Below are 17,829 nucleotides of genomic sequence, written 5' to 3'. Positions count from 1 at the left end.
ACTACAAAAATAAATGTAATCCCCAGGGTTGATCAAAGATTTAATCTGACCAGATGGAGCAAACTTGAGAAAGATTTTGACTTTCCACTCTGTTTTGCAACAAGAAAGGCTGATTTTTTTCTTTCTTTCTTTCTTTGTTAGAGAAACAGAGATCAGGCCATCCCCAGAGAAATGAGCAGGTGTGGCCATTTATAAGCATGTCTGCTTATATTACAAACCAGCATAAGAAAAGTTTGAAACGGGTTGAAAAGATCTGCTAAACAGTTTTAATGTTTTACTCTAAATCCTATTTATTCAGTCAAGAGCTGATCAAGCTGGCGGGAAACTATCTAGTCTACCCAAACCTTTAAAGATCTTATAATTTTATTTTTTATTTTTATTCTATCTTTGGTAGCAAGTGAATAGGTGCACTTTGGTAATCCTTGCCTCTGGACAAGCACAGATTTTTTTTTTTTTTTTTATCCTTTCTGAATGCCTAATAACAGAGCCTTGCTTCCTGTCTAATGCTGAAAGGGTGGCAGTCAAGTTCTTTCTCTTAGTTTACTATTAAATTGAGGAATTTCACGGACCATTCTGAGAACAGAATCCTGTGAAATATTAGCAGTACTAAGTAAAGCCTTATAAAAAAATTTAGATAAGTTAAAATGTATTTAGCCCAATTAATAAAAGTCCAACTCCTAAGACCATATGAAACACTGAAGAACTCAAGTAAGCACAAGATAGTATGGAATATGGGTTTGTTGATAGAAATAGGGTGCTTTGTGCTGTTACAAACACAAATTTACAAAGACTAAGGATGCAAACTACATTATTTGAATTAATATATTTCTAAATTTTGTAAAAGCTTATTTCATGAAAATGTGTGTAGACATGTTTCTTAAATAGAAAGACTTCTCAATCTATAGTTTTCAACTGACTGAATAAAAATATCTAATGTTATGAAAGACACCCTTGGGTGGGTAATGATCTCAGCAGCTACACTGACAGTTTCTCATGTTCTAATTCACCTTCACACATCCATGGCATCATTTTTTGGCTAAAGTAATGTCAGTCGTTGACATTTGCGGCAAGTATAAAAAGGACCCCCCATGGCAGCCATTTTTATTTGATTCTTAAGATCCAAAGGCTGCTGAAAGAACAATTGAATAAAGTTGAGGATTGGAGAAGCTTGATTTTCTTGTTCTCTGTGAAATGAAACTCTAGTCTTTTTCTTCCCCTTCCCCTTAAAAGCAAAAGTCTGCTAGGGGGTTGTAGCTGTGTCAAAGCCGCTGGGATGCCACTGCTGATCACTTTAATTACTACGACTAAGGAGGATAAAATTAAAAGTAGCACCATTGAAGCAGTGGAAGAAAGCTTGCCTAGATGTCGGTGAACTGTGAAATATAAAAATTGCATACCAATACATTTTTATGGAAAGGAAACAAGGAATTACATTACTTATTCTTGAAGAGTTTGTCCTTAAATTGTCAAGTTTTACTAGTGCGTCTATCTATGGCAGATTGTAGACCATTTTAGAAGGATAAGAAAAATAGTAACTTGAAGACATGCTGTGAAAGGGCTAAATATTTTTTCAGGTTATGTCCAAAGTGGTTAGTTCTGATCCATCTGATCCAAAAAATATTTGAATATTTTAAATTCATTGTGTTGAAATACAAGCTTTTTGTACCATAACAGGACTTTTGCCTTATTCTGAAGATGTTAACAAAGAGGAAAGTAAAGCTTAAATGTACCACATTCAGTACTTTTCTGAAGACTTATAATTTAAAGTCAGGAACCTAAGTTTTAAATGAATATAAGTAAGTTAATTTCTCTTTACCTCTCTGTATTCAGTAGCACAAAGGGGAGTTTAACCTGATTTGTATAGCCCAAGTGTAAGTAAAGAACTGTTGTTTTTTTTAATGACAATAGCATTAGGGCCTCAGACAAATTTTCTGAACACCAGTAATGTAATAGCTAGGACCAGCACTTTGAAATCAGACAGACAGTGATTTTAATTCTTACTATGCCATTTACAAGATGTATGACCTTGGGCAGTATATTTAAGTGAGATTCCATTTCTATCAAATCAGAGTCATAGTGGTTACCTCAGAGTGGTGAATGGTGAGATAACATGTGTGAAAACACTGCACAGGCACACAGCTAGTATTTACTCAAAAATACAGCTTCTATCGAACCCTCTAAAGAGTACATCTGTCTTACAAAAGCTAGAATGTTCTATATAACTCGGTCTAACTCTGTAAATAATACTGTATAGAAAAAGGTAAATGTCATCAGACCCATTCTTAGAAATAGGAGCCTACTTCAATTTTTTTAAGTTTATTTAGACTAGGCAGGTAAATGAAAGATACATAGGTTTCCTATGTGTTGAATTTTTCGAGTGTACTTTTAATGACAGCAGTCTTCTAAGTTACTTACCTTTGCATCCCATTGAAAAGATTCCTTTATTTTTTTCAGCAGATATAGTAAACAGATGACTTATTTACAGCTGTGAGTCGCTATCTTCTTTTGAATGCAGAAGGGTCAAAACAGATAACACATTTCTGTACTTGAGTAGGTTTAGACAAACCATCATTGTCAGAAACATTCACCTATACAAACATAAAAAATGATGAAATAATCACTGCCCTTACTCTCTGGTCATTTTATTCCTTTGATATAAACAATATGTTTCTTTTGAGTAAAAGACACAGATTTTTTTTGCTATCTATTCTTTAAATACTACTGTAAAAACTGACTTTAAAATTTTTTTAATTATATTTTATTTATTTTTTTATACAGCAGGTTCTTATTAGTTATCCATTTTATCCATATTAGTGTATATATGTCAATCCCAATCTCCCAATTTGTAAAAACTGACTTTTAATGAAGCTTATATATAAAAATTAGTTTTACATATAAGGAATCTGGATATTAATAATACTATCAATTAAATTGGTTGCATAATCAATTTCTATAATTACAAGCTTTTCCTTCTGACCTTAACAATTAACTTCTATTTTTTCAGTTGGTTCTTTGTCTTAAGGAAACTCAATGGGTGAGAAAACAAACAACGCAGATATGCCATCCCACTGGAGCCCTCCAAGGCCCAAGCAAAATTATCTCTGTGGTGTTAGGACGTTAGCAGAAAAGTAAATCAGGGCAATCTGATAGGAAACTAGAATTCTGTCAGTCAGGCTCAAGATTTTGCGCTGTGTCCATAAACTTTGTTTACTGTAGGGTTTTATGAGTTGTAACCTGCCCTTGTAGTCTGTTAATGAGGCTAAATCTTGCTACTTGAGAACTGAATTACAGCACACCTCTGGGCTAATGGTTATAAACAGAAAGTCCCATTAGGGCTGCATTCTGATTTGTTCGTTTACATTTTTTCTATTGTATAGAGAACAATGATGGGTAAATAGGTACAAACAAACAATTTACATGGAAATTGATAAAGTGTCCCTACTTAGTATTTAGAGTTGGTTTTATTAATGATTGCCTGCTTTAAATTGCACTCTTGGTAAGCTCTCAGAAACATTTGCAGGTGGGAATATTATTGGGGGAGGAGGGGGAAGCGGTAGCTGGTAAGAAAAAACTAGGTTCCCATTTCATATTCATAAAGGTAGAATCATTTATTTCATTTTTATGCAGTTAAGATGACCCAAGACCACTTCATCTTAGTCTGAATCACCAGATTCCAGCTCTGCGAGAAGTTATTACACGCAGTGAAATTCACTTAAACCTAGTTGCCTGAGGCATATCAAATAATGGTTTTTATTAGTGCTCTTAACTTTTCTTAAGTTTGAAAGATGAAAGTTTAGTAAAAGCTCAATTTTCCTCAGTTGGTCATGTAATTTGATACTTTTGGGGGATCAAATAGTTTGAAGGTTAAAAGCAGGGCCGTGTAGTCAGACAGACCTGGGCTGGACTCCTGGCTCAGACATCAGTTCTAGCTGTGTGACCTTGGAACTCTAAACTTAAATATTCTCATTGGTAAAAATCAGGTTGTAAAAATTAAATGAGATCATGCATATAAAGCACTTAGCACATAAAAGCTCAAGAAATATCAGCAACCGTCACCAAAGTTACCATTATCAAGCCTGTATTTCCTTTTATTTTCTAAGTTCAGAAGTATTAATAATGAACTAAGGATTTTTGTGTATTATTCTTGCGTCTTTGGTCTCACACTGCCCAGTACATACTACTCCTCTAACTACAAATAAGCTCGCATCTCTAAATATTAAGAAAATTCCCCTTGAGGGACTTCTCTGGTGGTCCAGTGGCTAGGACTCTGCGCTCCCAATGCAGGGGGCCCGGGTTCGATCCCTGGTCAGGGAACTAGATCCCACACACACGCCGCAACTAAAGATCCTGCATGCTGCAAATAAGATCCCCCACGCGGCAACTAAGATACCACGTGCCTCAACTTAGACCCAGCGCGGCCAAAATAAATAAATAAATATTTTTAAAAAAAGAAAAGAAAATCTCCCTTGAATGTTACATCTCTCTTCTTTTGCCCCTACCACCCACCCCAGAAGCCTACCATTTCATGTCTTTCCTCCCTTCCCCCCAAGACTTTTGAAAAATAACTCTTATTACAAGAGTAGTACATGTGTATTATAGAAAGTTAGAAAATGAAGACAAAGAAAACAAAAATATCACATTTCCATACCCAGATATCTCCACCATGTCAATTTTGTGAATAACCTTCCAAGTCTTATGTATGTATTTATTTTGCCAAAAAGACAAAACAAATTTTTACTGTATAAACTGTTTTTCAGTCAAGTTGTATTTTCTCTCATTTAATAACTCTAATTATATTCAGATTTCTCTAATTGATTCAACAGTGTCCTTTACAGCTGGTTTATCCAAACTAGTATCTAACCTAGGACTACACATTGCATCTGGTCAAGTCCCTTTTGTTGGTGGAGATGATGATTAGTTGTTTTTTGTTGTGTTTGTTTAGATAACTCTTATTAAAATGACCAGATTAATTGGCCTGAATATCCTACTTTCTAGATTTGTTTGGTTGCTTCCTTGCTGTGTCATTTATCATGTTTCTCTGTCTCCTGTGTTTATGATAAACTGGAGGTTGTATATGAAGGCTTAGTAGATTCACTTTAGACATCTGGGCTAGAATATTATAGGTGGTGTTCGCTTCATGTGTTTCATATCAAAAAACATATAACAGGGACTTTCCTGGTGGTGCAGTGGTGGAGAATCCGCCTGCCAATGCAGGGGACACGGGTTTGATCCCTGGTCCAGGAAGATCCCACAGGCCACGGAGCAGCTAAGCCCGTGAACCACAAGTACTGAGCCTGCGCTGTAGGGCCTGCGAGCCACAACTACTGAGCCCACGTGCTACAACTACTGAAGCACGTGTACCTAGAGCCTGTGCTTTGCAACAAGAGAAGCCACTGCAATGAGAAGCACGCTCACTGCAACAAAGAGTAGCCCCCACTCACCACAACTTGAGAAAGCCTATGTGCAACAATGAAGACCCAACACAGTCAAAAATAAGTAAAAAATTAAATTTAATTTTAAAAAAACCATAACATATGGTTGACTCAACATTAGTGATGCTAAGACTGACCATTAGAGTAGTGGTTTCTAATCCCTGATCTAGTTCTGATCTCTTCATTTAAAGTTAGGTTTTCCTCTTGCAATTAGGGAATAATCTGTGTGGTGTTACTTAAGCATATGGTCCAATTATTAATGCTGTAAAACAAACAATCCCAAACTTAATGGTGTAAAAATTTTTTTTATTCTCAGATTCTATGGGTCAGGACTTCAGATAGGGTATAGTGTGGATGCTTTGTCTCTGTTCCACATTGTCTGGGGTGTCAGCTGGGGAGACTTGAACAGTTGGAGGTGACCCAAAATGGCTGAAAGTGGAGATTCTGAAGAAGACTTTATTCACATGTTTGACACGTGAGCCAGGAAGACTTAAGGCTGAACTTGGCTGGGAATGTGGACTGGTGCACCTATGTGTAGCTTGGGATTCTCACAGCATGACAGCTAGGTTCCCAGAAAGTACAAAATGCAAGAATTTCAAGAGAACTGGACAAAAGGGGTGTAGCCTTTTCTGACCTAGCCTTGAAAATCACCTGCAGCACTTCTACATTCTGTTGATTACGTACAAGTCACTAAAGCTGGCCCACACTCAAGGGGAGGGGAATTAAGCTTTACCTTTTGATGAGGGAATGGCAAGGTCATATTGCAGAAAGCATGTGGGATGAGAAATACTATCATGGCCATCTTTGGAAAATACATAATATTATTATTATAGCTGGTATTATTTTATAAAGTTGAGCTTTCTGTAATTGACTGGGGCTATTTAGTTACCCTAAACTTCAGTTCCCACTGGAAAGACAGGTTAAGTGTTTGATTTTTTTCCTCTAATTAGTAATTTTTAGGAGTTCTTTTAAAAGCTACCTCAGGGCTTCCCTGGTGGTGCAGTGGTTGAGAGTCCGCCTGTAGATGCAGGGGACACGGGTTTGTGCCCCAGTCCGGGAAGATCCCACATGCTGCGGAGCGGCTGGGCCCCTGAGCCATGGCCGCTGAGCCTGCGCGTCCGGAGCCTGTGCTCCGCAACGGGAGAGGCCACAACAGTGAGAGGCCCGCGTACCGCAAAAAAAAAAAAAAAAAAAAAAGCTACCTCAAATGAGTTTATATATCCTTCTAAGAACTTTCTGAATATCATAATGAATTGATGAGTTTTCATTGATTCAGTGTGTGCTTTCGTTGATTCAATTCATTGCAGTCATTGTTTGCTTGTTTGTTTTGATACTGAAATTGCTTCAGTTTGTCCACTGGGAGCTTCAAGCTTGTCTCTGGGTCCATTCAATACCTCTGTTAATCTACCCGCATTAATTTTGACAGCTCTCTATTCTAGCCATCTCAAAATTTGTGAAAGAATTGCCTAGCCTTGAACTCTACCAAGCTAGTGTCTTACCCCTGTCTCTTCTGACTCAGAGCTTTTTTCTTCCCTCTACATCTAATCAGTTACTAAGAATTGGTACAGGTACCAATTCTAGCTCTGATGTATTTCTTACACCTGTCTCCTTCCATTCCCATTGCCACCATCCCAGTTCTGAATCTCATTATAGCTTCCTTGTACTGTTTATAAGAGCCTCCTAAGTAGTCTCTTTCCAGTCCCCCTAGGCCAGCCTATCGTATACACTGTTGTCAGATTAATCTTTAATCTTTCTCAGATACAACTCAGGTTGATCATTCCCCTTGACAAAAACAAAAAAAAGAAAAAAAAAGACACAAAAACTAACCTCTTTCTTCTGAACTCTTCATCTGTTTTTATTGCACCTCCTTATTGTGGCTGTTTTATCTTTTCCTCTATGATATAAACTTTGAAAGTACAAATCGTTAAGTTTTCATATCTAGTACCAAGTGCCAAGGTATGTACTAAGGACCAAAGATACAAAGATAAATCACATCTAGCTCCTGCATTCAAGTAGCTCAGTTCTACTGAAAAGGAGATGTTTGTACAGAGTTATAACTTGACAGGTATTATTTTAAAAAGTAATCTCACACACACACACACGCACGCGCGCACACGGTACTATAGTAACATAGAAGGAGAACTTCATTCCACCAGTGGGGAGGAGGGAAGAGTAGTCAGGGGAAGTTTAGTGGATTTAAACTGAATCTTGAAGAATGAGTAGGAGTTAAATAGATGATAGAAGAACATTTCAGGAAGACAAAATGATATATTCAAATCCATGGATGCATGAAACTACATGATACAAACAATTTTGTATAAATAGATGTGAGGTTTTATAGAGATTGGGAGAGGTTAAGGGAAGATAACTGCACAGATATGTTGAGGCCATATTATTTCAGGCTTTGTTTTGTCATAATAATGCCTTATATCATATACTTTCCAGTTTACAAAGCGATTTCACATTGATTATTTGCAATTCATAATAGCCCTTTTTTAGGAGGCAAAACCTATTTTAGTTATTTAATTCTCTGTCATTTTTAGTTATTTTAAATATCAAAAACCACACTAGATTTTACTTTTTCTTCTCAATGTTTGTCTGGGGGGAAGGCATAGTAGAAATGAGGACAGAAATACATCAGTTACCCAATTCTGATTTTAAAACTATCAACAACAATAACTGTGGAACTAATGTGTACTATCCCCATTCCTGCTGTAGCCCCCTAAAAATACCACTTCCTATATTTGATCAACATGATGTAGCAGCATATTCTGCTATCAAAGATTTCTTTTAGCCAGTGCTCTATGCCTTTACTAGAAAATTGCAAGTTAAATTCTAATCTTAAAAAAATAAGGTATTAATTGAAATTCTGTTTTCAGTATTGTTACGTTTTTCCTATAAGCCTGATTATTTTATTAATAGTAGATCCTGCTCTTTTCTCAGTAATTATATTGCCAAACATTCTTTAAAGGCTAGTTTGAATCTTTAACAGACATAATACAATAATTTGTAAATGTTTTTTAAAAATCTGATTCTTGGATGTCTTTTAAAAATGGTATGACATCCAACTGATATAGAGCATCCTATTTATAATGTGGGCCAAGCACCATGCTGTAAACCAGTTACTATCATGATGATCAGATTGAAAATGAAATTGCATTTCTGTCAATTACTGAGTTGGCAACTGTTCAATATATCTTAGCAGCAAGATGAAGAGCGACGTCGGCAGCTGAGAGAGAGAGCTCGTCAGCTAATAGCAGAAGCTCGATCGGGAGTGAAGATGTCAGAACTTCCCAGCTATGGTGAAATGGCTGCAGAAAAGTTGAAAGAAAGGTCAAAGGCATCTGGAGGTGAGTTAAAGAATCTTGTATCATATTCTACACACAACCCAGAAATCCGCAATGGATGTTTTGGGACTTTTTATTCTTACTTCAAAATGTTGTGCATCAAATACATAAAGTTTCTAGCCTATCAGTATGTTACAAAAAACTTAAAGCATAGTAAATCAGAAGATGACTATTGCCAATTTCCAAATCAACTCAAGAAGTACTTTGATTATGATTAAGTATGATTAGTACTCAAGAAACACTAAGAATATGATTTAGGAGAAAACTCAGACGGGCCTTGGTTTGTGATTCCCCATGATGCCTCATTAATTGTATTAGGAGTGAGTAAAATGCAATCAAGTCCTCAACATGTAGATCACAAGACTTGTTAGTGGAGAGCTTTGGCATGAGAGATTTTCACTTTGAACCAGATCTTTGGAAAGTAGCTTTAACAGTGTTCCAGCATTATAGCCTGACGTGTAAGCATTTTGAATAAGTCCCATATGCATTTCTTCTTAGTCTCCTGATTCGAAGAGGGTCTTTTTCAATATCTGTAGAAATTATTCTAAGCTTTATTTTAGGACAAGGACTGTACATGTAATTAAAGGGAATTTTAGTTTTGCCTCTCAGTGCTCAATTTGGGCATCTTTAACTTGAAACTTTTTACATTTTTATTTGAGTAGTATATTCAAGAGGCCTGTGGGGTTTTTTATTTCAAAGGTATGTGACCTATTTATCTATCAGAACATGCCAGGTACTTGTCCTGAATTAATCTTAAATGCTAAAAGATCACTCTGGAGAGTAGGCAAGTGAGGACTCGAATAAGACCTTAGAGAACTGAAACAAAGGAAACCATTTCTAGGTCAATGATAAGTTTCTTCAGAGTAAACTGAAACTTACTGCTGTTATTTCTAATTGATCCTTATATTAAAATCTTACTGTTGTAGAGCATTCCAACCAATGCCTATAGCATATAACCTTCCATCCCATACATTTGAAAGCTGCTTTCCCAAGTAGCTGTATATCTGTCCATCTGGTATTCTCAGAATGTTTATTTCTTAGTTAAATCCTTCATCTTACCTTTTCAACTCCTGTCATTCAGAATTTTTATTACAGTTTCTATACTCACTACTAAAGTTTTATAGTAACAGCAGTAACTACTCACAGCTACATTATATAATGCTATTATAATTTGCTTTCATTTATGATTAGTAACAAGATGTTACTTTGATATCATAAAAATTCCAGATATTCTAAGTAAATCTTAAAAATCTTTGCCTCCTTGTATCTCAGAAAGATAGAAAAAGCCTCATATTCTTGACCCTCCAGATAGACTGCCCTAAAGCTACTAATACTACCTCCCTGTGATATCATAAACCCATGGAAGAGCAGTAATAATAAGATAGAGAGGCATCCACTGTCTCAATTTTATTTTCCAGCAGTGAGCAGATAACAATGCTAAATGAGTTGTGAATTCTGGGAAGGCTAAGAATTAAAAATTTCTGATTAATGGTGTGGGATGAGTCAGCTATGTAATTGGTCTTATCTCTATAATCCAACCCCAGTTGAGCCTAAGCCAGGACTAGACTAGGTAGAGAGACTTAGTCAGTGTTATAACCCCAAAAATGGGTATCTTCCCAACTTGGTAACTGGGGAAAGTGAAGACCTGATTTTGGCATCATTCAGCAGTCAACAGAGTGAAAAAGAACAAGTGAGGATTGTATCTCTGAAGCTAGCAAAGAAGTACAGACTAGAAAAGGAAAAGCCAGGTGAAATGAAGGCGGGACAGGGTTCAACAGATGACTTATGAGAACCTGCTGAAGAGTCTAGACTGTTCCCTAAGGAGACCAAAGTGCCTAGGGTCCATTTCTCTCATAGGACACACCATACCTTGGATGTTGGAAATGGCCACATATCAGATGATAGGCTCTTAATCAGAGCTAAGGTTGAGCTACAAGCAGTGCAGGCCTATTCCTTGACCTCAGTGGTGGATATTGGCCTGTCTTCATAAAGGTGTATGGATCCGACATTAAGGCATTAAGGCCTAAGCTGAAGCTATCAAGGCCGGAGGTGGGGAAGAGACCTTTAGGTCAAGGGAGAGGGTAAAATTCCTGCCTAGAATTCAACCATTCATACATACACATTTATCTGTTTAGCAGTGCCAGTCACTGTGCTAGGCTGGGATTCGGCAAACTTCCTGGAAAGGGCCAGAGTAAATTTTTATAGCCTTCGCAGACCATGTGTTCTCTGTCTTAACTACTTGACTCTGCTCTTGTAGTCTGAAAGCAGGCGTGAACAATATGTAAATTAATGAGCATGCCTGTTATTTACCCCAAAATGGTGGTGGGCTGGTTTTTGCCCCCATGCTATAGTTTGCTGACCCTTACATAGCAAATTAGAAATTCACTTGATTTCACAAGAGTCTAATTCCTAAATGAAAATAACCCTATGGGGTTGATAAGTCAGGGGGAAACAGTTAACAAATTAGTGTCCATTCTTCCAGTGTCTAATGGGAATTATCAGGTCTGAATAAGGAATAGTGTGAAAGGAGGAGAGAAAAATGAATAGGGACCAGCCTAGAAGACAGACTAGGGTGGGAAAATTTTTGGAAGCAGTGGTCCAAAGTGACAAAGAAGAGGGGGTAGTCAAGAGCTGAAATAATCAGGTGAAAGCACAACCTAGGGGACGCGTTGAACATGGTACTCAAACTCACTGCCTGAACCTACTTGAAAAGCCTGTTTTTTTTCCATCCTCAGTGAGGAAAGGAAAACTTAGTAAGTTAGAGGTGAGGTGTCATAAGCCTCAGGTGTCCGCAGAAAATATATGCAAGATATTTTAGGTCATGTAAAGCCAGGTATTCAAGCATCCCACTTGCATCCTATTTCAACCAGAAGTAGCCTAATTCTTGTGAAATAACAGAATCAGTCCAACGAGCTACAGCCTAGCTTTTACTTGTCCTCCTCTTGACATAATTTTAGGACTTAGAGGAGAGTCAGGTGATATTGTGGTATACTACATGTGTTTTTTCAATTTCTGCTTCGTTGTTTAGTTATAGACCTATAACAGCCTCCTTTTAAAATCCTCATTTTAGGTAACAAACTTGTGGGTTCATTTATTGTATTGATCTTACTTGGCAAGGTACAGTTGTTTGTGGATGAATTGTGGTATTTTCATTTTTAGTTGTATGGTATTGTGGTCAGAGAATATGCCCTGAATTTCTGCTTTGAGAATTAATAAGTTTTTATTTTGGCCAAATAAATGTTACATTTTTATTAATGGCCCATGGGCACTTGCAAGGAAGGTGTTTATCTAATTTGAAGATGATATTATAATATATCATATATTTATTATATATTACATGGGATGTATATGATATAGATTTTATATATTTTATGTGTACTTATATATATGTGTATATATGTCATATATGTATTTTTTTATTCTGTAGCTTATCACTTTGGTTTGGGTTAGGTGAGGGTCATTGAACTTTTAAACTGACATTTTTGCCTCTCTTTGATTTAGATGGAATAGTGTACTTTGTTTTTGCATTTCAAATGAATAAAAATTTAAAAATTTTATCCATGAGAATGTTTGTGTGCCTGCATTATCCTTATTTCAGTTATGGCAAATAGATTTATCCAAATTTGTTGACCCAAAATAAAATCTTACAGGCCTTCAGTAATTTTTACTTTCAGCTTCTATTAATAATATATTTGTATTGTTTTCTATCATTTGTTTGATTTCTATAGAATAACTTTAAAAGTTATGAATTTTATAGGGAACCTTCAATGAGAATTTTAAAATCATGATACAAATGAGAAATTTTATTCTGAATATTTTTTTTTTCCTGGGAAGAAACAGTTTCATGTACACTTAGGTACAATCTCTGTATTCTCTAAACCACCATTTTGTGTGAATATTTTTATTTATTTATTTATTTTTGGCTGCGTTGGGTCTTCATTGCTGCACGCAGGCTTTTTCTATTACTCCTTGTTGCAGTGCATGGGCTTCTCATTGCGATGGCTTCTCTTGTTGCGAAGCACAGGCTCTAGGTGCGCAGGCTTCAGTAGTTGTGGCTCACAGGCTCAGTAGTTGTGGCACACGGGCTTAGTTGCTCTGCGGCATATGGTATCTTCCCAGACCACGGCTTGAACCCACGTCCTCTGCATTGGCAGCCGTATTCTTAACCATTGCACCATCAGGGAAGTCCCTGTGAATATGTTTTTAATGGTAGCCTCAATTTCTTTTTTTAGAAGTGCAGATATTCTTTTTTTTAGTGTCACCAGATATTCTGATTTTTCATTCAATTTATTTATAAATGATAAGTGTTGTAAGACTGGCCTTATTGCTGTGCTATTAATCATACCATTGGGATCCCCATTTTGCTTATAGTGCTATGCAGTGTCAGCTGGAATGCATTGTCTCATTCCAGTGTATATACAATCTCTTTTTACCTTTTCCTACACACATTATACATTCCATACTTGCAAACCACCTTCCATTGTGTATTGGATCTCTAGTTTACTTTCTGCCACGCTTACCTACTGGATTTTCAGTGGTTAGCTATAAAGATATATATAATCTTATATATATCGTATAAATAACGTATAATATTTTAAACACACACACAAAGACAAACATGCACTTTAATTCTGCTAAAATGCATTTAGAGTATTTCGACAGGTGTTAAGAAATGTGTAACATTTTAACTATTGAAAAGAATTCCTGTTCATTGTAAACCTGAAGTCAGTGAATGGAAAGAAAGTGGAAACCTATTCTTAAGAAAACCTGAGCTGTATGGGAGATCAATTTTTACTTTTCCCCTTCCCGAATAGTAATCCTTTTATCTAAGGTTAACAATACATATATAAACATTGAGTTAACCCACTCAGCATTACTGGTGAGTGGTAGTATAGATAGAGATTTCATTTAGCCGGGAAATAAAATGAATGGCACCTGTTTAGCATCACACAGGAGCCTGGCACTGTGTAAAGGGGTAATGAATATCCCACTGCATAACCCCAGGACCTGAAGTACCAAGATCCAACCACAGTTCCAGACTTAGCTTCTTTTCATAGCAGTGCTGTCCTTCTAGTCACTGTCTGGAGAGTCATCTGCCTCACTCTTCCTCTCCTCAGTATCCCTCCCCCAACAACCCAATATCCAGTTTGTTTTCAAGTCATACCCACTTCCAGTTCTTTTATGATAGGTTAAAGCTCTCCATACTACTTACCTGGAGGTTATAACAGTCTCCAACTTGGATTTCCTGCCTCCAGCCTTTGTGTGCTAGAGTCCAACATCTTACTCAGCAATCTCGCATGAAGGATGCTGTCACGTGGCTCCAGGGATTGCACTCCCATGTGCAATCCCTGGACCATTTTTTCTTTCACATATGAAGGCATATCAGAATGTAAGTAAGAGTGGTATTTTAGGACTAATACTGGAGCTACTCTAATTTATATAAAAAAAAAACCATAAGCTTCAGCGCTTATATTACTAGTAATTATTTTATACATATTTCACAACTGATTACCATGAAACACTGTGGTAAGAAACTGCTTATATAGACTGCTGTCTGTTAAACAGCACATTGCTGATCATGTTTGAACACAAATGTCTCTCCGTTCCTACCAAGTAAAATCTAAACTTCCTATCCTACCCTTCAATGCTCTCTGCAGTTTTACCTTTCAAGTCTTACCTCCCGTTATTTCCCTTTAAGTATGCTTGAGCAAAATAGAGCTATACCATTCTTTGAACATAACCTACCCTTTCCTGCTCTCATGCCTGTAGTGCCCTTCCCTCAATTGTACTTTTTGAAATCCTGTACATTTCTGAAGACCCAATTTAAAGGTTACTGCTTCCAAAAAATAATTCCTGGTGCTACTGGCAAAGAATAATCTTTCCTCCCTGAATTTGCTCTATACCTTATTTTTACCCCATAACACTTAACTGTCCTACATGGTATTTTAGTCATTTGAATGTATAACTTTAAGGTGGAATAAATGTCTTATACAATTTGGTATCTCTTCAACATCTAGCAGTGTTTTGTAAATTGCAGATCTGGCATATAGTAGAAGTTTCTTGAATAAATAAATGAATGAATGTTTAACTTTTTGTTTTCACTCTATATTAATTCTGGTCAGTAGTAACCAATAAAGGCTGGTTGCAGCAACAAAGTACTGTACTCTAAGAACTATTGGTAGTAAACTATCTCTGATAAGAGGAAGTGTTCTGAACACTTACTTGGCACTCAGGAAATATCTGTTAATTCATTTCCCTTTACTAAAAAATTATTTAGAGAAGAATTTTTGAGGATAATGAAGATGAAGGTGCTGACTTTTATGAAATTAGTCAAGTAGTTGTACTAAGCACAGTTGATTAGAAAAGCTCTGTCAACTGATTGTACTTAAATAATATAGCCAAGTATAATACCTTAGCGATTTGAAAGCATTTAGCAGTGCTTTTCCCCTGGGGGCATTTCTCATTCTTTTTCTCTGTGTTGTATTGTTCTAAACGGCTTACATAGTACATAGGAAGTCTTCAATAAATGTAAACTATTATTAATATTAATGCTCATAGTAAATATTTACTTGGGAAGCCTAAAATCAAACACAAAGCTCTACAGGGAAAAGGACAAATATTGAAGGTTTAAGCCAAAGCTATAGAATTTAGTATTTCTCAATTGTAATAACCTTTGGAACACCTCATTATTAATAAAAGTTGCCCTATGAAAAATAAACTGTTGAATAGTAGGGATATTCTTCAACTCCCAGGGCTAGACAGATATTTCTCCAAAAGGTACATTGCCTGTCAATAGCAGAATTTAAAGCTTAACTTCTAATATACAAGTCAAGTTATTGCTATGACTTTTTAAATGTATAATATTCAAAATTACTTAACCAATTTTATCACTAGGGTTTAAAACGGAAAAATATGTAATAGAAATCTTTTTTAAAATGATACCATTAATTAATTATGACCTAAGACGTTTTACTAGGTGTATAAAAAAATAGTGTGATTACCTTATTCCCATGTATTTAATTTTGAATAACAGGTCTTTCTACCAGCTTTATGTCTTCCAAGATGTACTGTCTTAATTGTTTCTGAACTTTCTTTTGCATAAAGGTACTGTCTATTCTCGTCTCAATCTTGTCTCTTAATTCATCCATAATGCTTTCGATAATATTTCACTAATAGCACAAAAGCATTCAAGTCTTCATGCAAATGATTTAAATATAGCTACAAGTTTATAAAGAATGAGTTGTTTCTTTATACATTTATATCTAATAAATGATAAAAATGTAAAATTTAGAAATGTTATTTGATGACTTTGTTACCAAACCAACTTTTTTTTTTTAATATTTTTATTTGTTTGTTTGTTTGTTTTTGGCTGTGTTGGGTCTTCATTGCTGTGTGCGTGCTTTCTCCAGTTGCAGCGAGCGGGGGCTACTCTTTGTTGCGGTGCGCGGGCTTCTCATCGTGGTGGCTTCTCTTGTTGCTGAGCATGGGCTCTAGGCGTGCGGGCTTCAGTAGTTGTGGCACGCAGGCTCAGTAGTGTTGTGGCACGCAGGCTCAGTAGTGTTGTGGCTTATGGGCTCTAGAGTGCAGGCTCAGTAGTTGTGGCGCACGGGCTTAGTTGCTCCACGGCATGTGGGATCTTCCCGGACCAGAGCTTGAACCCGTGTCCTCTGCACTGGTAGGCGGATTCTTAGCCACTGTGCCACCAGGGAAGTCCCCCAACTTTATTTTTGTATACTGTTATTAGAGATTACCAGTAGATTACATTTTTAAACATAGGGATTCAAGGACCTCAGTGATTCAGAGACAGCATGTGACAAATTGTCAATATTTTTGCATCTGCTTTGGTGTGACAATTCATCTTTGACATATGAATGTAAAATATAAATGTTAATCCAGTAGTGAAAAAGTAGCTTAAAACTGATTTCTTAACTTGCTCATCTGTGTCAGACCTGAATTTGAACTGTCATTACAATACTAATGTTTTTCCTTAGTGTTTCTAACAAATGATATAAAATAGAAATAATATACTAACATTATTGCTACATTTTCCTACAGATGAAAATGATAAAGTTGAGATAGATACTAATGAGGAGATTTCCGAAGGCTTTGTTGTAGGAGGTGGAGATGAACTTACTAACTTAGAAAATGACCTTGATACTCCCGGTAATTTCAGATTATAAATACTTTGTGTCCTGCTGCATGGCAAACTCTTATATTTTTATTGTAACTGTTTATTAACTATTAAAACTGTTATGTTTTTATTATTATCTCATTAATAATGATAATAAGTTCTTTTAGTAGTTTTATTACATCTTACGCCCTCACAAATCATTTAGCTAAATCCACTTTCCATCAATTTTATGTTATTATTTTGTTTTAGGCTTAATGTTAAAATTAGCAATAAAATTGAAATAGCAAATTTTAGTTTTTCTCTTATTACTAAGATTCACTTTTATATTTTATGTTATATGGGACAATTTGTAGACATTTTATGATTGGTTCCCTTCTCAGCCTAAATATTTTGTTGTAATGTTGTAAGGTATAGATGTAGTACCTATGGAATGCTTCAAATGTAAATCTAAACCATGGATCAGATTTTCTGATTTGGTTTGGAATTGATAGTCTTAGTGGTAATATTATTTTATAAATTTTGTGCTTACCTTAAATATTTAAATATTACTACTAATAAATTATTTTATACATACTTAATAACTAATCACAATAAAACTCTTTGAAAACTGCTTATATAGATTACTATTAAATTCATCTCATATTGTATATCAATAAATATTATACCGATAATCACATTTGCAATTGAACTTCTGAGTTATTGTATAAAATATAAAGATACTTGCTGATGGTTAAGTAGATGAGTGTTCCATATACACTACCTTTATAAGTCAGCAGCAGGTAGCTTTGTATATGTGAGAGGTTCCATAAATACTTATTGAATTGAATTCTTATAGCAATAAAAAGTCTTTGGCAATCTTTTTAAACTTAAAGGTAAGAAAGTGAAATCCCTAATATTTATCTTTTCCTGTAAAAAGCTA

General features: G+C 35.8%; 1 protein-coding gene across 6 annotated transcripts in view; it reads left to right on the top strand.

Annotated features, from left to right (window-relative positions):
- EHBP1 (EH domain binding protein 1) overlaps positions 1 to 17,829 on the top strand; it is a 564,927-nt gene that overhangs the window by 493,887 nt on the left and 53,211 nt on the right. For 3 of the 6 annotated variants that reach the window (XM_019942549.3, XM_073791334.1, XM_033838461.2), the window contains 2 exons: positions 8,635 to 8,782; positions 16,835 to 16,942. In XM_019942549.3, the coding sequence (XP_019798108.1) occupies positions 8,635 to 8,782; positions 16,835 to 16,942 (256 nt within the window). The remainder of the gene's footprint in view (positions 1 to 8,634; positions 8,783 to 16,834; positions 16,943 to 17,829) is intronic. The other 3 variants (XM_033838462.2, XM_073791336.1, XM_073791335.1) reach the window with 3 other exon arrangements.

Source organism: Tursiops truncatus, chromosome 14 (genome assembly GCF_011762595.2).
Source record: "Tursiops truncatus isolate mTurTru1 chromosome 14, mTurTru1.mat.Y, whole genome shotgun sequence".
Taxonomy (NCBI): Eukaryota; Metazoa; Chordata; class Mammalia; order Artiodactyla; family Delphinidae; genus Tursiops; species Tursiops truncatus.
This window is presented reverse-complemented; position numbering and strand designations above follow the sequence as displayed.